The 26,197-nt window shown below is 42.9% G+C and overlaps 1 protein-coding gene across 1 annotated transcript in view; it reads right to left on the bottom strand.

The window, feature by feature from the left end:
• Positions 1-26,197, bottom strand: part of LOC310791613 (protein NLRC3-like) — a gene marked incomplete at both ends in the record, with an annotated part of 109,034 nt that overhangs the window by 55,691 nt on the left and 27,146 nt on the right. The window contains 4 exons of the mRNA XM_083653277.1: positions 11,911-12,012; positions 13,200-13,373; positions 15,221-15,394; positions 16,610-18,422. Coding sequence (XP_083509403.1) covers positions 11,911-12,012; positions 13,200-13,373; positions 15,221-15,394; positions 16,610-18,422 — 2,263 coding nt within the window. The remainder of the gene's footprint in view (positions 1-11,910; positions 12,013-13,199; positions 13,374-15,220; positions 15,395-16,609; positions 18,423-26,197) is intronic.

Raw genomic sequence — 26,197 nt, 5'->3', positions numbered from 1 at the left:
GCTGCCTGCTACTGTGCATAGAGCTGCAGTGACTTGACTTGCTGACAATATCACACTTGATGGATTATACCTTAAAAACTAAATATTCCTGCAGTGGTAATAGTTTTGTTTAAGTTCATTATCCCATAAATGTTACTGTGAAAGCTGCAAGAAATAGCGAGAGAGAGAGAGAGAGAGAGAGAGAGAGGTGGGAGAGACTGAGGGAGAGAGAGAGGGAGATGGAGAGGGAGAGAGAGGAGAGAGAGAGGCGTGAGAGACTGAGGGAGAGAGAGCGGGAGAGATACTGAGGGAGAGAGAGGGGGAGAGACTGAGGGAGAGAGAGCGGGAGAGATACTGAGGGAGAGAGATCGGGAGAGATACTGAGGGAGAGAGATCGGGAGAGACTGAGGGAGAGAGATCGGGAGAGACTGAGGGAGAGAGAGAGACTGAGGGAGAGAGAGAGGAGAGAGAGAGGTGGGAGAGACTGAGGGAGAGAGAGAGGGAGATGGAGAGGGAGAGAGAGGAGAGAGAGAGGCGTGAGAGACTGAGGGAGAGAGAGCGGGAGAGATACTGAGGGAGAGAGAGGGGGAGAGAGACTGAGGGAGAGAGAGCGGGAGAGACTGAGGGAGAGAGACTGAGGGAGAGAGAGGGAGAGAGAGAGAGAGGGGGAGAGAGAGAGGGGGGGAGAGACTGAGGGAGAGAGAGGGAGAGAGAGAGGGAGACGAGAGCAACTGAGGGAGAGAGAGACTGAGGGAGAGAGAGACTGAGGGAGAGAGACTGAGGGAGAGAGAGAGGGGGAGAGAGAGAGGGGGGGAGAGACTGAGGGAGAGAGAGCGGGAGAGACTGAGGGAGAGAGAGAGACTGAGGGAGAGAGAGGGAGAGAGAGAGAGAGGGGGAGAGAGAGAGGGGGGGAGAGACTGAGGGAGAGAGAGGGAGAGAGAGAGGGAGACGAGAGCAACTGAGGGAGAGAGAGACTGAGGGAGAGAGAGACTGAGGGAGAGAGAGACTGAGGGAGAGAGACTGAGGGAGAGAGAGAGGGGGAGAGAGAGAGGGGGGGAGAGACTGAGGGAGAGAGACTGGCTGAAAAGAAGGCTTAAGCCGTCTTGGTGCAACCGGCGTAGCTGTTAGGTCGTAAAGTTACGACCAACTTAGCTTAAGACCAGTGTAAGACCAGTTGGTGCAACTGGCCCCTGTAGTGTATTAACAGTAGATGACTTGTGTTGGCTGATAGCCTACAGTAAGTAACCTCTTTCCCTGCATCCATGATATAGCCTATTAAGATGATCCCCACACGTGGACCATTTAGATATACTGAAATAGGCTAGAATTAAATTCTCACACATCCCTTAAAGAAACACACATTGTTTACATGTGTATGTTATAGCGGAGCCTATGATGAAGGAAACCTCTAATTACAGTAAGCGTGCAGTTAGAATGTGGACATTAGATTAGGCACAACATATGTTTTAGCCTAAACAGAGTGATGATATAAATATATAGGCTACAATGTAATAAGCCCTGTTGTATTAACCTACAAATGATTAGTAGATGTATCTATAATGACCGCTGTGTTTTGGATATGTCTGATGCATATGGACAACCTGGCATTTACACAAATGAATTGGAGGGAATGAAAGAAGCAACACTGATTGGTTGTGTGGATGTTAACGGCCTCACCAAGCTCACCACGTCTTTGAATCATTTAATTAATTAATCCTCTTAGTTAATCCTGCATGAATCACTGTTGCTGCGCGAGCGCAAGTGACATTCTGCGCATCACGGAGAATAGCAGATGACTTGGGAACGCCCATTCATTTGCTCTGCGCCCCTCTGTCTGTGTGTGTGTGTGTGTGTGTGTGTGTGTGTTTGTTTGTTTGCGTGTGTGTGTGTGTGTGTGTGTTTGTGTGTGTGTGTGTGTGAGAGAGAGAGAGAGAGCGAGGATGTGACAGTTATAGAACACAGTGTTATTGGTATGTGATGGTGTTGATGTGATGTATGATGTGATGGTGTGGAGATCGCATCACATTACGCATGGAGATTACAGTATCCATTGTGCAATTTAATTCAAATTAGTATATGACATTTGTTTTGGAATCTACGGATTTGCCTGTTCACGTTGCTTTCCAGACCAATACAACGATGCCTGGGCGCCGGGCCAAGTGAGCCTGACCGAGAGAGAGGGTTGGTCAACAGCTATGAGGGTCGAGGTAAACTGATATACCATTTATGTGTGCTATATGGTTAGCATGGAAGATGTATGTTTCACCCCTAGACAACAAACGATGCCAAAATTACTTCATGAAAATATATACATCCATTTGCGACCGTAACATTTGAGGCCTCGTCCGAATGGCGCATCGTCTCCAGAGTCTCCACCCTAGAAATTGAGCGTGTGAGCTACTCAGTGACATCATCACTGATTTGTGACCCATATTGTGACATCATAAATCCCAGAACATGTTGAGCCCATGGCACATTGTCTCCAGAGTCATTAAAATTGTCTAAGGCGGGCGGTGTTAGCAAATCGTGACATCATCAGCGATTTGTAACACAAACCGTGACATAATCAAATCCCACAACATGTTACGCCCATGGCGCATCGTCTCTAGAGTCTCTTAGAATTGCTAGCATTATTAAAATGCCTCCATCATCTCCAGTCTCCTCCCTATAATCGAGAGTTAAATTAGATTGTAGTTTGCAGGCTGCCAGGTTGGGTTGGGGGCTCCATTGTCACATATTTTAACAGGCGAGCTGGCTCTCTTCACGGTTTGGTTTGGTGCCGGCCTTTAAAAAGCCTGACCCACACAGACAACATAAACATTCTAAATTGCCCCTATACTTCCTGTTGCAGTGTTTGCTAATACAATAGCTGGCAGCAACACAGTTCTGTGAAAACTGTCTATATGTTGAGGTTTAGTCAAGTCACCTATAAGCTGAAAGACTGAATGGATTGAAGAGGAAGGAAGTGGATTTCCTTGATTTCCTTTAAAAAGAGCGCAGGAGAGACAGAGGAGACGAATGGGAGAATCTACAATAAGAAAGTGAGTCAAGTGGAACGCAGTCAAACGCTGCTGTGAGCTCGTAATGGATTTTGATGAATGAAGCCAATGTGCTCAATCAAAGTGTGGAACGTAGCCTATTTGCTGCTTTTGACCATGTTTTAATGTGAAGTGAATCAACTATCAACTAACATGATGCTGATCATCATCTTAAATAATCTTAACAACAGTAAATTGCTGAAAGCCAAACTGCATAGATCACCTTTATTTTGTCACCATTCTCTCTCTCTCTATTGGAATCAATGGAGAAATGTCTCACTGCTGCTTCTGACTTTTGTTCATCAAAAAGAAAAATACCGCTTGAATTTCAGGACTTTTTTCTCTCTGTGGTGATCTGACCTGGGACTGATGTTTGAATGCAAGTTAAATAAATAAATACTGAGGCGGGCATTTATTTTTCAAAACGTGTAGCGACATCCGGCCAGTAAAAGGGATTGATGTCTATATGGGACTTGGCTTTTAATTGAAGTTTTATGGTATTAATAGACTGACTGTTTATTTCTTCAATTTCATCATAACACATTTTGTTTCAGCCATCTTGTTTCAGAATGATGTCACACATGAGCTTTCTATTTCAATAGAAACTGAATCAAACTAAATACACACTTACACTTCCTCAGGCCTGGTTTCAACCACCGCACTGCATCATGGTCCACACTGTGGGGGAGGGGGGTAAATAAAGTCAGACAGCATCATCTCTTTGATCATGAACAAATAACCTTCATAAACTTCCATAACAGTGATTTTCCAGACGCTGTGATTCATATCCTCCATTCAACATCAAACAATATTCCTCAGCTTCAACTTTATGAATCAGAGTCAATGGGCCTGTTCGGATAGCTCTACTCAGCGTACTTTTGATACTCAAATTGAAGAGGTAGTGTGTTCACACTGTACAGTATATTAATTTTGTGTAGGCGAGATATTCACAAATTTCTGAGTACAGACCGGGGGCTTACTCAATATACTCATCTCCCCCATAATGCATTGTGACTCTTCAGGTGGAGACTGAAGTCATTGTCCAACACGGTATATTTTTTACATTTTTCACACACTATTTCATCATTAAATTCACTTCTGTCACTATTTGAGGTGGATAACCAGGTGTAAATTTATTTGACAGCGCCAGCATTATGAAAATCTGGGGGGGGAGGGGGGGGGGGCACCTTCTGTGTCGCACATTTTGTTAGAGCACAAGACCACATGCCAGGACACAAAGGCCATTGTTTTGTTGACATCATGAAGAGTGATTTTCCTGAAATGTGTGTTAAAATGAGCCAATGACACATCCTTTGCATAAGGCAGGTTACATTAGCAGGTTGGTAGCAGGGCACTGCTAAGGTGGCCTTAGGTGGCTCCGTTAGATAACTGCAACTGTAAATGTGTAACGTTAACAGTGATGAATAACACGGTATTGCTGTGCATTTCTTCAAGGGACTGGACTGATCTGATGACACCGACCGAGCGGCGAGCACCATGGAGGCTAACACGTTATGGAGACCCAACAGGCACAATGCTGTCATATATTATGTTTAAAGTGTCGTAACGTTAATCTGCATGTGGCTCATTAGGTGTTACTTGTATGCTCTTCTGAGACGTCTAAAGTTAACTACATATAGCTGATGAGTTTAGTCTTTTTTTTTTCATATATTTTATTTTAAAGTTTTCATGTAGACAAAAAACAACAACACATAATGCAACTCATTCCCATTAAAGACAAAAAAGAAAAAGCAGTAACAGAAATTACTAGAAAGAAAAGGAAAATAAAAATAATAATAATAATGTTTCATGAAGTACGGTGAGATATCTCAACCAAGTTTTTTTTTTTTTTTTAAGGTGTTCAGAAGTCATAGCAAGTTCACAGTTGGTAGAGTTAGTATTTTCATGTACTCAATAAAAGGTTGCCAAATACTTAGAAATACATCAAGTCTGTTTTTCAGAACATACATAATTTTCTCTAAAGAAATACAGTTAGTCATCTCTGTTATCCATTTTAATATAGAGAGAGGGGAGTCTGATTTCCAGGTTAGGGCAATGCACTTTCTAGAGACAGCAAGGGCTATGTCAATGAATTTTCTAGTACTTTGACTTAGCTTCAAGTTTGATACGTTAACGAGTTTAGTCATTAACCCGGGATCATTGCAATAACATATCAGCCAAAACGCTGCTACACAATATAATGATTTACTATTTAACGTTAATGGCTGGTGAATTTGAAGGTAATCTGTCAGTGCAATGTTAGATTTTCATGCTTGACCAGAGGATATTGTTATTATTTGCTTGCTTTTGTCAGAATAAACAGAGATTGCCTAAAGAGATCCAATTGTGTTATTGTTGTTGTATAATGTGCTAAATCATGTGACGTTACATCTGAATCATGTATCACATGCAGACGAGGAGCTCATTCTCTGTTGTCTGGTCAGAGGCACGGTTTGATTAAATGATAAGATGTTCATGTTGAGTGAACGCCAAACAGCTGACTCTGACCAGCCCTTGACCAGAAGATGTTAAAGGTAGGGATGCACCGATCCACATCCGATCCGATTCTGATATACTATGTCCGGCAGCTCTCCCTGTGGAAAACCCTGTGGAAACTGGCCTTATTTCTCCATGCTGGCCAGCAGCTGTTGGCTGTCGGCTGCTGACATTGTGTTCAGCTTGACAGCTTGATTTTAATTTCTCTTCATTTTTCTAATTTCTATTTTGCTCCACTCAGCTCTGCCTGGTGCAGCTAGTCCAGCTGGACCTACTCAGCTCAGCCCTGCCTGGTGCTAGCTAGTCCAGCTTGGATGGTGGTTCGACTCATTACATTTACATTACATTACGTCATTTGGCAGACACTTTTATCCAAAGCAACTTACAATAACACATTTTTGTCAGCAATAGAGCAATCAACTATGCAACACAGTCTATGACAACTACAACATCTGAAGGAATAGTGGTAAAGTTAAGTTCATTTTTTTTTCCCACTTTTTTTTTTATTATTCCATTCCATTATTTATTCCACATGATTTTTTAGAGAGAGAAAGAAGTTAGTTCAAGAAGGGCCCAGATGGAGCATGAAAAGGTGTGTCTTTATTCTTTTCCGAAAGACTAAAGACACACTCGAGTCATGTCACTCACACCTCCAGGCAGGGCTTGCTTGTTTATCCACATTTACCAGTGTGTTGAGAAATTTATACATTTTACAATTTACCCTTATTTAGACACATCTACCATTCTCAGCCTGTATAAAATGATAAAAAACCTACAAATGCTGCAAAAAATGTGTGTGACTCTCAGTCTTCTAGCACAGTGGTTCCCAACCTTTTTTGTCTTATGTACCCCTTGAACTGTTTTTCCATGACAATAGTACCCCCCTCTCTCATGCGTGTTGATGATTACATACAAGTAAATCTATACAAAATATATGTTTCACTGAACTGCCGGTGTTTGGGCTTTTTAGTTGTTTTTTTGGCATTATCAGTAGCAGAACAGTAGCAGTTGACACTTGCCAGCAGAACTAGTTGCGGCACACACATCACATTTTAACAATGGGCTTATGAAATGACTTGGAATATATATATATTTATTTATCATTTTGGAGGTAAATTGTATTCCCCAATCATTCCAAGTACCCCCTGCAAGCTGCTCAAGTACCCCTAGGGGTACACGTACCCCTGGTTGGGAATCCCTGTTCTAGCAGATGGTCCCTCTCCATACCTGAGTCTCCACTGTCCAGCAGACAACAGCTTCACTGAGGCTCCTGGATGATTGTAGCTCAGGTCCAGCTCTCTCAGATGGGGGGGGTTGGAGCTGAGAGCTGAGGCCAGAGAAGCACAGCCAACATCTGTGAGCAGACAGCCTGACAGCCTGCACGCACGCATGTACGTACGTACGTACACACACACACACACGCACACGCACACACACACACACACACACACACACACACACACAGGAAAACACACATAGGTTAGGTTAGGTTAAGTTTATTTGATATGGACATCACAGAGCATTGGAGATGTAACATACATGTATGCACAGATACACAGTGTTAAGTGTTCATAGCGGAACGCTAATTTTCAACACCTGTCCACAGGCGACTCCTACACCAAAACACAACCCAAGAGGACATACCCAAAAAGAAGCAAAATCAAATATAAAAAACCACAAGAGTAAAGCTATACATACAAATGTATTGACTAGAAAGTCACTATACAGAAAGTCACTAAAATACACCCCAGAGGACATACCCGAAAAGAAACATAATCAAATATAAAACCACATGAGGAAAGCTATACATACAAATATTCAAGGATGTACATACAATACAGTACACACAATGTACACTAGGGCTGGGCGATATGGCCTCTAAAGAATATCGTGATGTTTTTCGGCTATATCGCGATACACGATATATATCTCGATATTTTTGAAATCTCTCATAAATGCTCAATTTAACCCTTCAGGGTTCATACACATTTTGACCAATGGATTTCCATTACTTTTCCATAAGTTCTTAACATGTATTTTATGCACACCTGGGGTAAAAAAGAAGGTGGTGCTGTCGTCCTCGACAGCACCCTATCATTCCATTCCCACATCAACAACACCATCCGGTCCGCCTACTTCCACCTTCGCAACATCAACCGCGCCTCCGCCCTTCACTTACTCCCAACAGCGCCGCAATCCTGGTCCACTCCCTCGTCACCTCCCGCTTGGATTACTGCAACTCCCTTCTCTTTGACCTCCCCCACAAACTCCTCCATAAGCTTCAACTCGTCCAGAATGCTGCTGCCCGTATAATCACCAGAACCCCTGTCATCAGTCACATCACCCCCGTTCTACACCAACTCCACTGGCTCCCCATCAAACTATGCATAGACTATAAAATCCTCCTCCATACTTTCAAGGCCATCCACAACCTCGCCCCCCCATACCTGTCCGACCTCCTCCACCTCAACATTCCCACCCGGTCCCTCAGGTCTGCCTCCTCCATCAACCTCACTGTCCCCCGTGCCCGTCTGTCCACCAATGCAAGAGCATTCAGCCGCTCTGCCCCTCGCCTCTGGAACTCCCTCCCCCCCCCGACATCAGGAACATCGACGCCATCAATTCATTCAAAACAAACCTCAAAACACACCTGTTTAGGCAGGCGTATGTCTGAGACACATCTCCCGCTGGTTGCTCTGCTGCAAGCTCTGTGCTTTTTTTCTGTCATGTAATTTAACTGTTTTGATTGTATTTTTGTAACTGTTTTTACTTGTTGTACGGCGACCTTGAGTGCCGTGAAAGGCGCCTTATAAAATAAATGTATTATTATTATTATTATGTAGTGAGCAAAGATGGATGATTTAATATTCCATAGCTCTGACCTAAGCAAATCTGACATCACTATTGTGATATAATATGATTGTTTTAGTAAAGTGTATCACTCAATAGTCAATACAAAAAATAATGGCTTTTATAGAACCGAAAGCCTAGCTGCTTAGTCTGCCGATAAAACATAAAAGGCAATTTAGACTCTTATTGGCATGACGGCAACATATAAGCTGTCTGAATTTTGCATTGGGCCAGTTCTATAGTGAGGCATGGAAAGCCTCACTATACGCCATCATATCTGTGTCGTCTCACTTTTGACTGAAAAATGATGCCTCTAGATTAAAGAAAAGACACTATGTGATGATGTTGACTTTTATGTAAATGTGCGCATTCGTTTTCCTTATAGATTACGTTTAGATTATAGACTACGTTAGCTTCACGTTACCTTGCATGTAACGTTAGCGTTAGTTGCTTTTGGAGACACAAACCCTGGACGTTTCATTTTGAGTAATGCATGAGGTTCTCTATGGTTTACGCCAGCTCTGGGAGTATGAAGTGCTTTAAATGCGGGGATTTTGGTCACAATAAGCTTGTGGAGCGCTGCCTGCAACTAGAACTAGGTAGCCACAACCAGCTAGCTAACGTTAGCCCCGTTAGCCCCCATCACAACAGCTAACGTTAACGCCAAACAAATCCGCTGCCTCCTCCCCACGTTTGGTTTAGCGTAACGCCAGCTCAGACTTTCCCCTAATCTCAGAAACCTTGCGGGACATGTATTGCAAATTGCAATAGTGGTTGTTTTGTTATCATTTGAAACAGTCAGCAGCCACACTGGAGGCGGCCATGTTTCGCCTTGGTTGCTGGGGACGGGTGTGTGACGCGGTTTGACGCGTTTGACGTATCCATGTGATTCCCCCTCCCTTGAGTGTGACAGAGCTCTCCCTTGAGAGGGAGAGCTGGCAAGAGGAAACGTGAAGCGAGTCATGCCAGCGGCTTAAATTATAAACAATGCGTGACAATTATACTCAAATGTTCGCGATATAGTCATTTCTACATCTCACGTGGCACAAGCCGCGATACATTGAGTATATTCGAGATATCGCCCAGCCCTAATGTACACACAATACAGACATAATACACAGAGTACCACCAGAGATCTACAAGGGTATTAAGTGTGAGAACACAGTTGTTTCTCTTTTAACCATGACTTAATACCCCTGTTAAAAACATTAAAATTGTGTTGTGTTTTCAGCTCAGTAGGTAGACTCGACTGTTCCATAGTTTTGCTCCTTTAACAGAGAAAGCTGATTGTCTTGCTGGTGTTAACTCATTCCCTGCCAGAGTTTCAAATAGTAGAGCGAGCGGATAAGCTCCCAAAAATACAGGAATTGTGGACTTTTTGAAAGGAACATGAAATTTCTCACATAGTGAGTAAATAGCATAAGGTTTATTGTCAGATGTGGAGGGAAGTCAGATTTGACCTCAAATTCAAGATGGCTGCCATTCCCCCGGGTCTAATGTACAAATGTGCTTATAACACTTGTGCACTCCTTGTCTAAAAAGCATGACATTTCTCACGTATAGAGTCAATACCATAAGGTTTATTGTCAGATGTGGAAGGAAGTCAGATTTGACCTCAAATACAAGATGGCCATCATTCCTCCCTAGTCTAATGTTCAAGTGTGCTCATACCATGATAAAACTTTCACAAATCTGAAAGTATTTCTTGGTGAGAGTGTAGGGTGCCCTTGGTAATCTAGTCCAGATTTGAAAGGCCTTTGAACTAGACCTGGTTTTATGCTGTCTAGATGGGCAAAAACAATGAAATCTTCCATTTTCCATTTTCACAGATAGGATAAAAGTTTCCCAAATCTCAAAGTGTTTCTTGGTGACGGTGTCGGCCAGGTCCCCTTGGTAATCTAGCCCAGATTTGAAAGGTCTAAGTGTAATGTATTTTGAACTGGACCTGGTTTTATGTGGTCTAGATGGGGAAAAACTATGAAATCTCAGTGAAACCACCTATTATTTTGCTTTTCACAAATGGGATAAAAGTTTCACAAATCAGATAGTGAGTGAATACCATAAGGTTTATTTTCAGATGTGGGGGGAAGTCAGATTTGACCTTAAATCCAAGATGGCCGCCATTTCCTCGGATCTAATGTACAAATTTGCTTATAACAATAATTGTGCACTTTTTCAAGTGCACAAGTGCTAGTAACATAATTACTTAAACCCATTCAACCTCTTAATAAACAATATAGGTGATTAGTTTCTTTAATGTCCATTATGGTGTAACAAAGTCCAATTCTTTGCATGGCAGCCAGCTGGCAGCTGAAAGGCCTTCGGCTGAGAGCACCAACTGAAGCTCGCTGCCACTGTAAATATTAATTTGAGTATGAACCACAAAAAGAAATGTAATGTAACTGCTGACCAGTTGCTGCTGTATTGTCTTCCAGGAGGATCTGTTGTTGAACGTGTTCAATGTGACTTTTCAGGTTGTTTTCTCCTCATTCAAACTCTAAGTCGAGTATTCTGTCAGTAAAAACGTGTTTTAAATTAAATTTGACAGATCTTCTATTCAACTTTTATTCAGGAGGAAAATTAAACTTAGAGAAATAGTGATTTTGCATAGTTATGAAAGTCAACACTGCCTGATATGAACATTTGTATTGTAACATTTTCAGCGTCATCACTCAACACTAATAGTTTATCATTTATTTATTTTGAATCTAACCCTCTAAAAACAGATCATACGTAGCTCTCAGTGGAAACTCTTTGATTAAAACCAGCTACATGTTGGATGTTCTCATTAATAAACTGCTTTGAAATCACTTATAATACAAAAAAAACTGTCTCCAATATTTGCGTTTTCATTTCAGTTCTGCACTCAATTTAACATATTGTGACAAGTCCTTTGCTTCAGGTTTCACCAACAGAGGCAGTGTGGAGAGAAATAATGAAATATTCTCTCAGCAGAGAGAGAGTAGAGCTGAAAGATGGTTTCTCAGCTGGTTTCAAAAATCACTTCAGCAGGAAAATGAGGGTTCACATATTTTCTTTGACATACATGTGCAGAGCAGATTTTTTTTCTGACCCCCCTCCCCCCCCATTTTTCTCCCCAAATGTACTTGGCCAATTCCCCCTGCTGCTCTAGTGGCTGCCCCGGTCACTGCTCCACCCTCTTCCAATCTGGGGAGAGCCAAGGCTAGCGCCATGCTTCCTCTGACACACATGCACATTTGCCAGCCACTTCTTTTCACCTGACAAGGGAGTTTCACCGGCAGGACGTAGCACGTGGGAGGATCACGTTATTCCCACCAGTTTCCTTCCCCCCGAACAGGCGTCCCGACCGACCAGAGGAGGCGCGAGTGCAGCGACCAGGATACATACCCCCAATCCAGCTTCCCACCCTCAGGCACAGCCAATCGTGCCTGTATGGACGCCCGACCAAGCCGGAGGTAACACGTGGATGCAACCCTCGTGTTGGCAGGGAATCTACCGCTACACTACCGACGCCCATGTAGAACATAATTTAAATGGTCTGTTGAACAGTAACAATGATCCTGACCTAAGAGTCTCCAGTTTACAGTGTGGACTCCCCAGTCCAGCTGAGAGCAGCATCAGTCCGGTATCCTGGAAATCATTGTTGCTCAGGTCCAGCTCTCTCAGACTAGAGGCATGTGAGCTGAGAACTGAGGTCAGAGCTTCACAGCTTCTCTCTGACAGCTGACAGACACTCAGCCTGAAGGACAAGAAGACATGTTATTCTCTTATATTGTGTCATTATTGTATTATTTGTACTGAAAAGACTTTATTGATAAGGCTAACTGACCCTTATAGTTAATGTCATTATTGTATTATTTGTACTGACAAGACTTTATTGATGAGGCTAACTGACCATTAATGTCATTATTGTATTATTTCTACTGACAGACTTTATTGGTGAGGCCTGGTCTAAAGCAGGTCCAGTGTGTTTGCATGGTGCTGTATACTAAGCAGACTGGAGCACAAACACTGACAGGGAAACTGGTTTGATTCCCACTGGGTCGCACATGCTAACCATGTATTCACACATGGTGCTGTAAGCTGATTGGATAAATAAATGCTCCAAATTGCACATGCTTTGTTATGCTGCACATTGAGCTATAAAAACAAACAAAAAAAGTGGATAAATTATGAAACACTTTAAAAGCAAATGGATGTAAATCATATAAAATACAAACAAGATGAAGAAGTGAGGAGAGACAAAACATGTGACACAAAATGAGACAAAAGCAAGTCAATCAAAGTTTATTTTCCAAGGAGTTTTAAAGATGATAGTGAATCTGGAGCCTACTGTACCTAAGTACCTCGGCATGGCTTTCCACAGTCTGGAAGCCCTGAGCACTAAAGTGAAACCACCTTCAGTATTGAGTCTGGAGGAAACTCACGACCTGGAAATCTCAGCTCACAGGGAACTAAGAGCTCCACAGTGAAATTCAGGACCAAAACTAGCCTGCTTTAAATGTGTTCAGCAGCATTTTAATATGAATATGAACTGGGAACCAGACGACATTATGTTAAAACTGGGGAGATGAAGAGGTCACCTTCCTACTGGTTAAAATCCAGCTGCTCTATTCTGAAGCAGCTGGAGAGGAACAGAGAGAGGTGCAGTAACAATGACAAGATATCAGAGCATGGATGATCTTCTCTCAGTCACTGAGCTTCACTGCTGTGTATATGAAGCTGGATCAATAAAATCCAAATCCTTATGTAAAACCTGCAGGGCGACCTTTGCAGATTCAGGAATCCTGTTTTGAGAGACGAGAAATGTGTTGAATCAACTGAGAAAAACTGCAAAGTGCAAACTGATTTTACCTGAGAGTTTCCAGTCTGCAGTCTGGACTTCCCAGTACAGCCGAGAACAGATTCAGACCTGAGTGATGCAGGTCATTGCAACTCAAGTCCAGCTCTCTCAGAAGGGAGGGTTTGGACTCCAGAGCTGAGGCCAGGTCTTTACAGCCAGTCTCTGATAAGCTGCAGCCACTCAATCTGAAGAAAGAATAAAGCAAAAACATTACATGAAATATTGCGGAGGGCTTACTGGCTTACTAGACTGTAGTCTTTCCATTCTATACACATTCTATAACCAACCAGATGAATACATCTGCAGTTTGTGCCTTGACGTTTGTGACCTTAGGTCCAGAATGCACTTCTTCTTATTGGGACAATATTTTCATATGGCAATTTTCTCTGGAAATAATTGTAATAAAAAGTTGAATTTGAGTTGGGTGGGAAACTTACCCCTAACTGCACCGTAACTTAATGGGAACTTGACCTTAATTTAACCTGAACTCTCTAATTGTCTCTACTGGAGCAACAGATGAGAGTGAATCACAGAATTTGGGGTTTTATCAATTCCAGAAAGCTATGAGGGATCAACCGGGCAGCATTTTGGTAAACAAACCACGTCACTGGGTGGCAACAGCAATGGAAACCTATGGAGCGTGAGCTTTGAGAGGCTTGAGTGTCTGACTCTGTTTACATTTTAAAAACTGCGACAGTTCACACAACTTTAACACGATATGCATATATTATACATCAAACTCTTGAGCCAATTCTGCTCTCACTCAGAATGTCAAAATATAAGTGATGGTGATGTATAGTTTTTGAGGTATTAACGTTTGTTTGGCTCAACTCATACGAATAACTGCCGCGGGGTTCCGCATTTCTGGGTAGCAAGTGACGTCACGCTGATTCATCTTATACAAGCCAAGGTTCTACCAGAGTTCACATCACACCCCTTTAAGTCTGGAAACACCTACATTGAGCAACACCTCTGGTGTCCCAAGTGCATTTTACATCAGAATATGTATTTGAATTGGAGTTATGATAGAACAATTCATTTTACCACGAAGGAATTTACTCAGGAAGATAAAATGTTGCACTGTCTGATAGGGATGGTACCAAGCACCGATATTATTTGGTACCGGTTGCTGATTGGTCAGTACCAGGAATTAATAAGGTCCTGGACGTTCGGTGCTGCTATTGTTTTTTTGTTTTTTTTACCATTCCCTAACAATGAGGAAGTGGCACCAGGCATTTGATGTTGCGTGTTTACACTCCTGTGCTGTGACTACACTTGCGGCAGGTTTCAAAGATCAGTAGTATATTTGGAAGAAAACTAGTTTTATGATGGGAGGCATCGCGTTGCTGATTCACACAACAATATAAATACAATAATCTGATAAAGCGAGCGACTACACAGTTCACTTTACCTGTAACATGTTAGCTTGCAGCAAATTAGTTACATCCAGAGCCATCCGTTCAGATAAAGTTGGTCCACAAACTCCACATAACGTAATTGTGCTGGTTTGTCCCATAATCCTTTGAAAATGGGTGTGATTTATCCAGACTTGATGAAGAAAACGTTTTGTAAATGAAAATATGCCCCAGTAAAGAGATGTATTGCAGGCAACTTTGTTAGTGTCCAGTTTACAGTCAGTGACGTGCGCAATGAATTCTACGTGCAAGTATGATTCCCCCTTAAGAGTGACACTACATAGGTGGCCTAGGTTTAATAAATCATCATATTCACAATCACAGAGGTGAAATAGGCCTTCTCAGGAATTTAACTTGTAATAACTAATAACAAAATTACTGTTGAATCTTTTCACATCTCTTCATGTCATGTCTTTATTTTTTGCACCAAATTATGCAGAGTAGTATCTGTATCGATAAGCAGTACAGAAGTATCGAAAGGTATCTTGAAAGGTATCGATAAAATCGAAACGATACCCATCCCTATACTGTCTGATTTCAGATGGAAAGACACGATAGAGACATCCTCAAATTACAATATTCATATAATCTTCAGATCAGCACATTATATGTCTGACCTGAGAGTCTCCAATCTGCAGTTTGGACTCTCCAGTCCAGTAGAGAGCAGCTTCACACTTGCATAACGCAGGTAGCTGTCACTCAGGTCCAGCTCTGTCAGATGGGAGGGGTCGGACTTCAGAGATGAGGCCAGAACTTCACAGTGAGCGTCTCTCAACTCGCAGAACCTCAATCTGAATAAATAATAAAGAAGGAGTTGGACTTCAGAGCTCAGGTCTCTCAGAGTTCACACAGTGTTTACAGATTTAATGTAAAATGAGAGATTATCAAAGCAGAGCTGAGACTATAGCATACCATTCAAAACCTATACAGCATACTACTCTTATACTCCGACTAGTAGTATTACTACCACCACCACCAATCATAATAATGATAATAATAATAAAATTATTAACAACAATAATAATAATAATGATAATGACTAGGACAATAATAATGATGTATGTTTGTTGTTGTTACTAGTGCACTACCCATGCCCGTTCTCTCACTCCCTATCTTCCCATTCACCCGCCCCCCCATGGGTACATCTACCCATTCCCCTTGCCCCATTCATACATCATGCTCTCCCCCCCGATTGGTGCAGTACCCATTACATATTGCCCATTCCCCTCCCCCTTGACATCACTGATGATGTCACACTGAAAATGTAAATATCGCTGTAGCTCCCCCTGTGGGCACATTTATAAAAAAAGAATCTCAGACTGCACTCGGTCAGGTCCCCCTAAGCACACTCCCCAGGTTTAAAGTCGATCAGAACAACGGTTCTCGAGATATGTGAAGGAGAGAGAGTGACAGACAGACAGACAGACAGACAGACACTACTTGGATTATAGTATATATTATTATTATTTATACAGTATCATATTATTTGAAATTTCCCAAAAGTGGTTAATGTATCAGTAAAAACCACACATAAAACAATTCATAAATGCAAATTCATGGAAGCCTTTCTGTAAAAAGTGATTAAAAGTAGAATGAAAAATGACAGAGATTTTCAGCCTGACCTCCACAGTCAGTCAGGCTTCACCACAGATTTGGTCGCGTTTTAAGTTTTGAGCCTAAAACACTAAATTGATATGAGCTGAAGGCAGAATAATACAAGGGGGATCTTTCATAGAAATTACACCAATAAAGAGTTGATAGACTTAAAGAATCAAACTCACAACCTATCTGTTAGATTACTAATTGGAATGTGAAACTGAACCTGCAACAGTAATGACTTTACTCTGTTAGAGGAAAAGTAATGTGATTACTGTGTGCTACTGCTATGTAGAACAACAGTTGTGTATGTTTGAGGAACTATAACTTTATAGTAATTCTGATTGTGTCAGCTATATTAAGGTCACTCTACACTGTTCTATACTGTTGGTATTCACATCAGGACTAACCGAGCCTTCCTGCAGTTCCTCACAGCTGGGATCAGCCTCTGTCGTCCAATCGATGATGTGTTGTAGGCCTCCAGGTCCAACACATCCAGAACCTCCTCTGACATCTGCAGTATGTAGGCCAGAGCTGAGCAGTGGATCTCAGAGAGTTTATCTGATCTGTTCTCTGACTTCAGGAACTGTTGGATCTCCTGATGTACTGACTGGTCATTCATCTCCATCAAACAGTGGAAGATGTTGATGCTTCTGTCTGGAGAGGTAATGAAGGTTTCCAATTTATTGTTATCAGTGTGCATCTTCTTCAGGTTGCTGATGATGTCTCTCTGGATGCTTTCTGGTCTGCTCTCTGTCTGACCCAGCAGGCCTGGTAACAGTTTCTGGCTAGACTCCAGTGAGAGACCATGAAGGAAGCGGACAAAGAGGTCCAGGTGGCCATTTTCACTCTTAAGGGATTTGACCATGGCTCTCCTCAGGAAGACATCCAGGGATTGTTCACTGTCTTTAGATGTACTTTCTTCTTCTTCTTCACCACCCATGAATGTCTCCAGAACCTCCTTATCCTCCTCCTTATCCCTGTTTGTGTGACAGTGGAGCATGTAGACAGCAGCCAGAAACTCCTGAATGCTCAGATGGACAAAGCAGAAGACCTGCTGGTACAGCACACACTCCTCTTTAAAGATCTGTGTGAAGACTCCTGAGTACACTGAGGCTGCTGTGATATCAATGCCACACTTCTTCAGGTCAGCTTCATAGAAGATCAGGTTGCCTGTCTCCAGCTGCTCAAAAGCCAGTTTTCCCAGAGAGATAATCATCTCCCTGGTCTCTGTCTCAGTTCTCTCAGGAAACTTGATGTTTTGCTGTTTGGACTGAACCAGCAGGAAGTGGATGTACATCTCAGTCAAGGTCTTGGGCAGGGCCTCTCTCTCACTGGCTTTGAACAGATGTTCCAGAACTGTAGCAGTGATCCAGCAGAAGACTGGGATGTGGCACATGATGTGGAGGGTTCGTGACGTCTTGATGTATTTGATTATTCTTTTGGCCTGCTGCTCATCTGTGAATCTCTTCCTGAAGTACTCGTCCTTGTGTTCATCAGTGAAGCCTCTCACCTCTGTCACCATGTCAACATACCTCAGAGGGATCTGATTGGCTGCTGCAGGCCGTGTGGTTACCCAGAGGCGAGCAAGGGGAAGCAGTTTCCCATTGATGAGGTTTGTCAACAACACATCCACTGAGGTCAACTTGGTAACATCAGTCACAATCTTGTTTTTCATGAAGTCCAGAGGAAGTCGACACTCATCCAGACCGTCAAATATTAACACAATCTGGAACTCATCAAAGCTGCAGATTCCTGCTTTTTTGGTGTCAGGAAAGAAGAGATGAAGAAGTTGCACCAAGCTGAACTTTTTAACTTTCAGCAGATTCAGCTCTCGGAAAGTGAACAGGAATATGAACTGTATATCCTGGTTGGCTTTGTCTTCAGCCCAGTCCAGAGTGAACTTCTGTGTTAAGACTGTTTTCCCAATGCCAGCCACTCCCATTGTCATCACTGTTCTTGGTTTATTTCTTCCAGGTAAGGGTTTAAAGATGTCTTCACACATGATTGGTGTCTCTGATCTCTGCTTTCTGGATGCTGCTTCAATCAGTCTGACCTCATGTTCATTATTGACCTCTCCAGTTCCTCCCACTGTGATGTAAAGCTGTGTGTAGATCTGATTCAGAAGTTTTTTGTTTCCTGCTGTAGCAAACCATTCACACAGACACTGAAACTTCTGCTTCTGATTAGATTTGTGTTGATGTTGACATGTAGCAAGAGTTTCTGAAAGAATAAAAACAGATTAAATCAATGAGAGGTGAGTAAAGAGTAATGCAAACATGTCCTGATAATTTACACATTCCCAACTCCTTGGACTCTATTCCGCTCATTACTGGTGGGTTGACAAGCAGGTCCTGACTGGGTATAAGGTGCTGTTGTAGAATCGGCTATTATTACTCAACCAGAGTTTCAGAGCTGAACAGACCCAGGCACAGGAGAGGTCCTAACTAACATGGATTTAAACACATTTGTGAACAAAATGAGAGGTGTTATAGGAGCCCAGTCTAATACTGTAGGCTACTGAGGTGCTTAGACCGTGGATGACCTGGCTGACGCGCTCGCTACAGCTGATGTAATACATACCACGTACGATAACATTTGCATTGAGTGCTGCATAGTAAGAACGAAGAAGGCTTGTCCTTGATGTTCGGAACCCATTCATTTATTCCATTTCACCGATGTGAATACAGCAAAGTTCGTTTCCACAGAAAGTTAAAGGCAGAGACAGCGCACCAAACAAATGTTCCCGCTGCTGGTAGCGACACGGTCAAAAACCATTTGCCCTTCCGGGTCAAAACACCTAGTGAGCAGAGGTGAAGGCAGCACCTATATAAGATCACCTGAGCCCAGGTAACATGGCACAGCGACACCATGGACAAATAAAAATATGACAGCACAGAAACACATTTGGCACTTACAAGAGGAATAAGTATTTTGTGTGCATCTAAAAAGTCTTAGATCCTTTTTTACAGCTCATGAAAAATGGGAGCATATATTTTTGTCCAGTAGAGTTTGAGGTGAACAGGAAGGGATGCTTTGTCTGTTTCTTTATTCTTATTCTTATTCTATTGTTTTTGCTCAGATTAAAATTTGTATTATTATTATTATTATTTTTCCTCATCAGCTGCGATGCAAATTCCCGGGAGTTGTTACATCGCAGAGACCTGAAATTTGGCCCAATGACAGATATTGGTTGTTATTAGGTGCTCCAGGGGGGAAAAAAGAATTCACCCACGATATAGCGATATTTTGTTTTAGGCGTTCGCAGGCCATTTTAGGGCATTGTGACATCATCACCATCACCCTTCCATGTTTTTCTATTGCTGACTTTGCCCAATTGCATGACATTTGCCCAGGTCAACTGCTGACCTACAGATGATGACACTTTTTTAGATCCATCCAGGTCAACTGCTGACCTGGATGACAGATACAGATACAGTTATTCAAGATACAGATATTCAAGGCTTGAACACCTGGTATTGCCGTTTGTGGCTATATTTCTTATTCCTCTTGCTCTCAAAAGTGTTTCTCATCTACGGATGATGTGGTGTGGTGAAGATGGAGGTGTGGTCTTGTAAAGCTAATCCATCAGCTAACATCAAGATTATGTTGGTCTGCTTGCTAAGACTGACAGCTGCTCTGCTCCTCCTCTCAACAAGCCACTGCTCTCTGGCTTTGCCCTTCCACCTCCAGCTCGCCTGCAGAACCTCAGCCTCGAACCTGGGAACTCTACAACCAAACCACAACAGCCCCTTCTCTCTCAGTCCCCTGAACTCTCCTGAACCCTGAACCCCTGAACCTTGAACTGTGTTTTGTCTTTGTGTCTGTTTGTGGGTTTTTTGGTCAGGGTCATTCTGGCCACAGTGCCCCTGTAAACATCCTTCTAAACTCTCAATAAAAACCTTTGAACTGTGTTTTGTCTTTGTGTCTGTTTGTGGGTTTTTGCTCTGGGTCATGATTTGTGACAAAATGACTTTCAACAATCCAGAGAATGGGCGTAAAGTTGTTGCTTTCATCTCAGATCCATCTTCAGCTTTGATTAGCATGTTAAACCTTATTCTGAAAAGTAACTAATAATAGTAATACTGCAGTAATAGTAACTAGTACCATATTTCCCTCTGGAATGTAGTAGAGTAAAAGTAGAAAGTCAAAAGGAAGAAATACTCAAATAAAGTCCCCTTACATAGAAACAGGGGCGGTTCTAGGCCGTTTTTGGGTGGGCTTTAGCCCACCCAAAAATAGTCTCAGCCCATCCAAAAAAATAGAGGCAAAAAAACTTTTTTTTTTTTTTTTTTTTTTTTTTTAATCCCTCTCCAAATCCATGGTGGTCATTAGTCGCAGTTTCTGACTACACTCAATGCGCTGTGTGCATGTTTCCCCCCCCCCTCTATGTTCGGGTGGGCTGAGACAAAAATTTAGGGGGGTTCAGCCCACCCGAAAAGTTTCTAGAACCGCGGCTGCGCAGGCGCTCCCTCCTCAAACTATCTGTCTAATCCCACATCACTTCACACAGGTCACACACACAGTACAGCAGCGAAGTGGTCCTCCACAGTCCACACAATCGTTCTCCCCACTCATGATCAATGAAACTGAGGTGAGCATTGAGCAGTCAGAGTCGTTAGTAGTTACTTAATTAGCGCATATTGATATGCAAATTAGCACGTAACGTTGTCATAGGCTAAACAAAAGAACTTGTCGCTGTGCCTGCCAGACAAACAGGTGGACTGGAGGAAGGTAGGTAGGCTACCATGGCACCAGCCAGCCATGTCATGCTAGCTCGCAGTAAGCGGGTGTAAATGGATGTGATGTTTTTTGAGAAACATATGGGCATAAGTGACAAACATTTTCAAACGGGTCCCTTGTTATCTGAATGAAATTAAGCCCTTCAGAATCGCAAGTGGCTGCTTTACACAGCCTGTCTGATGTGATGATGACGATAGCTTAACATGCGTGCATGGCATCACTTATGTCTTGCTGTGATGTTAGTTCAGTATCTCAATAAAAGTTCTTACAGGCTTGTTATTTCCCTCTAAGGCAGGGATGTCAGAGATCCGGCCCGCGGGCAGGTTTCATCCGGCCCGCGAGATGTTTTGGAATATTAAAAAAAATATATATATATTATTATTATTATTATTAAATTCGCACCCCATTATCATGAACTACGTGTGGCTAATAAGCAAGCTAAGAGTTCATTCATAAGTTAATTAACCTGCACTACAAGGAAGTATGTCAGTAGGTCATCAGGTGTAAACAAAGCCGCCATGATGCCACGCTGGAATTGAATCGCGCATTCAGCTACCTACCAAAAAACAAAAGAATCAACAAGATCAGGCGCGGACTGCATAATCGGGCACGTCGGGCAAATGCCCGGTGGCCTGGCCTGGCCTGCAAAAAAAAAAAAAAAAAAAAAAATTGTGCCCGCAGTCAGGCCACTCACTGAACAGCAGGCCAGGCGCCGCCTACTGGTTTACTAGTGGTTTTATTACTTTATTCAGGATTAAAGTGGGTGCATCTCATTGTAAAATTGGACTTGGCCCAAATTGGGCTTCAAACGGCCCAAATTGGGCTTCAAATGGCCCAAATCGGGCTTCAAACGGCCGGCACGCGCGTCGGCCCGTATCGGCCTGGCCTGCTTGGTATCTAATGCCCGGACTGAATTATGATCCCAGTCCGCCCCTGAACAAGATGCTGTCGAAAAAGAGAAAGGTTGACACGGAATGCAGGCAGTTTCAAGAGAAATGGAAAGAGCAGTATTTCTTTTGTGAAGTAAATGGGTAAATGAGTCGAATTGATTTTAGTAAAAAAAAAATCGGCCCCCATGAGGTCTCAGTTGAACAAATCCGGCCCTCTACCTAATATGAGTCTGACACCCCTGCTCTAAGGGAGTGCAAGGCAGATATTTAAACAGCCTTGTTTGTGTACAGTACCAGTGGCATGGGAGTAATAAAAAGGGATTAAGGACCAGGACCCCTGGTGGTCAGTAAGATGGGCTGGTTGAGCCAATGTTAAAATGATCTTTATTTATTATTTATTTTTGCTTTAAAACTATTTTTTAATTTTCTGCTTAAAGTTCATGAAAAAAGTGGCATTCTTGTTTTTTCACACAATAATTTCATAATACCATTTGTAATGCCACCGTTGTAGTGCTGTTGTTCAAAATTAAAGTACATTTTCTCAGATTTATTGGTGTCTTTCTAGTCACACAATTTAATAGTCAGTGTTTCCCATACACTGATCTATTTGTGGTGGTACACCCTACATAGATTTTGACCCCCACAAATACTGCCACATATTAATTTCAACTAGTTGACTGCAAACTCCTGCTTTAGTGCTTACAGTATATTATTATCTTGTCGGAATATTATTCCAGCCAATAATTTAGGAAGTTCCCTTTTGATTTAATTTTACTTTTGTTTTGCCTACAAAGCAAAATGTTACTTTACTTGAAACTCCCCTGAAGTGATTTTGGTATTATTTATGCAAGCATAATTCTACCATATAGTAACCTGTATGCAGAATATATATAGTATATATAGGGAAACAATTATTTTTTCATTGCTGTAAAACCACAGAACGGTAAAGAAGATATTGATGTGTGTAGTTCTTCATAGATCTAGTCTCTTCATTTTGATCTCAAAGTGCGCCAGTTTGATCCATTTTTACTTGAAACTGTACAAAATTTTCTTCCGGGGGGGCATGCCCCCGGACCCCCCTAGGGGTTCAGTGGTCCATGACCTTTGGGTGGGCTGAGCCCACCCAAAGCTCTGATGCTAAAACCGCCCCTGCATAGAAACTGTACATAATTAGCCTACACTGCTCGAGTTACGTTCCACCTCTGCCGGCATCAAATGTTAAATTGTCATACCACAATATGAATAACTGAATAAATGTAATTATATTATTGATGAAATCTGATATTCATTCACTTTAACATAGTGCCACCATCAGGGTAACCTACATGATCTTTGTATCACAGAATTATGATACTTGGAATCTTTTGGCTGTGACACAAAAATAAGCTGGTGGTGAACATGTACAAAGAGGAGGGAAGGCATATTTGCTAAATGCTTAATTGCTAGACCATCTTAACTTCACATACAGTAGGTCTACCTGTTTACAAGGGGCCCTGTGTGTCACTGTCAGACCACAGTTGGTGAACAGCATTATGATCAGAACAAAATGTACATTTTTTAAATGGCCACATGTCAGACAACATTTCACCTGCAGTTTGAACTGTCATAAAAATGTTGTATTGTAGCAATGTTATGATGAATTAAGCTTATCATACTGTTAAAACCTTTGCACCATAGACGTGGACAATATTGCCAGGTCTAAAAGGTTTTTCGCTTTAGATGAGCATAATTACTTTTATTTTTATGCATCAATAGGAATAATTGTATGAGTGATTTAGGTACTGACCTGGTTCCAGCTTCAGGGTCACTGCAGGAAAAGAAAGAAACCAATCACTGTTAGCCCAAATTAATAACTGTGAATCGGATGTCTGCTAAACTTAAGTTCAGCTGAAGTGAAAGTTTGAATCATAGTTTGGGGTGAACAGGAAGGGAGGAGAAAGGTCAAGCATACTTCTACTGCAGTCAATGATTTGCTATGTTTCCCAAAATGTGTCATGATCCTGTGGCTGCTGTGTTGTGACCCTGCCCCCGCACTTCCTGTGTTTTTTTCTCCCTCTTGCTCCCAAAAGTGTTTCTCATCTACGGCTGGTGTGGTGTGGTGAAGCTGGAGGTGTGGTTGTAGGGCTGTTGTGGTGTGGTGAAGATGGAGGTGTGGTTGTAGGCTGATGTGGTGTGGTGAAGCTGGAGGTGTGGTTGTTGGGCTGATGTGGTGTGGTGAAGATGGAGGTGTGGTTGTAGGCTGATGTGGTGTGGTGAAGCTGGAGGTGTGGTTGTAGGGCTGTTGTGGTGTGGTGAAGATGGAGGTGTGGTTGTAGGCTGATGTGGTGTGGTGAAGCTGGAGGTGTGGTTGTTGGGCTGATGTGGTGTGGTGAAGATGGAGGTGTGGTTGTAGGGCTGTTGTGGTGTGGTGAAGATGGAGGTGTGGTTGTAGGCTGATGTGGTGTGGTGAAGCTGGAGGTGTGGTTGTAGGGCTGTTGTGGTGTGGTGAAGCTGGAGGTGTGGTTGTAGGGCTGATGTGGTGTGGTGAAGCTGGAGGTGTGGTTGTAGGGCTGTTGTGGTGTGGTGAAGATGGAGGTGTGGTTGTAGGCTGATGTGGTGTGGTGAAGCTGGAGGTGTGGTTGTAGGGCTGATGTGGTGTGGTGAAGATGGAGGTGTGGTTGTAGGCTGATGTGATGTGGTGAAGCTGGAGGTGTGGTTGTAGGGCTGATGTGGTGTGGTGAAGATGGAGGTGTGGTTGTAGGGCTGATGTGGTGTGGTGAAGCTGGAGGTGTGGTTGTAGGGCTGATGTGGTGTGGTGAAGCTGGAGGTGTGGTTGTAGGCTGATGTGGTGTGGTGAAGCTGGAGGTGTGGTTGTAGGCTGATGTGGTGTGGTGAAGCTGGAGGTGTGGTTGTAGGGCTGATGTGGTGTGGTGAAGCTGGAGGTGTGGTTGTAGGCTGATGTGGTGTGGTGAAGCTGGAGGTGTGGTTGTAGGCTGATGTGGTGTGGTGAAGCTGGAGGTGTGGTTGTAGGGCTGATGTGGTGTGGTGAAGCTGGAGGTGTGGTTGTAGGGCTGATGTGGTGTGGTGAAGCTGGAGGTGTGGTTGTAGGGCTGATGTGGTGTGGTGAAGATGGGGGTGTGGTTGTTGGGCTGATGTGATGTGGTGAAGATAAAGGTGTGGTTGTTGGGCTGATGTGATGTGGTAAAGATGGAGGTGTGGTTGTTGGGCTGGTGTGGTGTGGTGAAGCTGGAGGTGTGGTTGTAGGCTGATGTGGTGTGGTGAAGATGGAGGTGTGGTTGTAGGGCTGATGTGGTGTGGTGAAGATGGGGGTGTGGTTGTTGGGCTGATGTGATGTGGTGAAGATAAAGGTGTGGTTGTTGGGCTGATGTGATGTGGTAAAGATGGAGGTGTGGTTGTTGGGCTGGTGTGGTGTGGTGAAGCTGGAGGTGTGGTTGTAGGCTGATGTGGTGTGGTGAAGATGGAGGTGTGGTTGTAGGGCTGATGTGGTGTGGTGAAGCTGGAGGTGTGGTTGTAGGCTGATGTGATGTGGTGAAGATGGAGGTGTGGTTGCTGGGCTGATGTGGTGTGGTGAAGCTGGAGGTGTGGTTGTAGGCTGATGTGATGTGGTGAAGCTGGAGGTGTGGTTGTTGGGCTGATGTGGTGTGGTGAAGATGAAGGTGTGGTTGTTGGGCTGATGTGGTGTGGTGAAGGTGGTGGTGGTGGAGGTGTGGTTGTCTATCAATAGGCTACATAACCATAAGAAGTAATTCATAGTCAAAATCTTGTAAAGCTAATCCATCAGCTAACATTAAGGTTATGTTGCTCTGCTTGCTAAGACTGACAGCTGCTCTGCTCCTCCTTTCAACAAGCCAGTGCTCTCTGGCTTTGCCCTTCCACCTCCAGCTCGCCTGCAGAACCTCAGACTCGAACCTGGGAACTCTACAGCCAAACCACACCAGTCCCTTCTCTCAGTCCCCTGCACAACCTGGAACTGTGTTTTGTCTTTGTGTCTGTTTGTGGGTTTTTGTTCTGGGTCATGATTTGTGACTAAATGACTTTCAACAATCCCCAGAGAATGGGCTGCTTTCATCTCAGCTCCATCTTCAGCTTTGATTAGCATGTTAAACCTTATTCTGAAAAGTAACTAATAATAGTAATAGTAACTAGTACCATTTTTCCCTCTGGAATGTAGTAGAGTAAAAGTAGAAAGTCAAAAGGGAGAAATACTCAAATAAAGACGCCTTCCATATAAACTGTACATAATTAGCCTACACTGCTCAAGTTACGTTCCACCTCTGCTGGCATCAAATGTTAAATTGTCATACCACAATATGAATACCTGAATAAATGTAATTATATTATTGATGAAATCTGATATTCATTCAC

This window comes from Poromitra crassiceps, assembly GCF_964638095.1.
Source record: "Poromitra crassiceps genome assembly, chromosome: 16".
Taxonomy (NCBI): domain Eukaryota; kingdom Metazoa; phylum Chordata; class Actinopteri; order Beryciformes; family Melamphaidae; genus Poromitra; species Poromitra crassiceps.
This window is presented reverse-complemented; position numbering and strand designations above follow the sequence as displayed.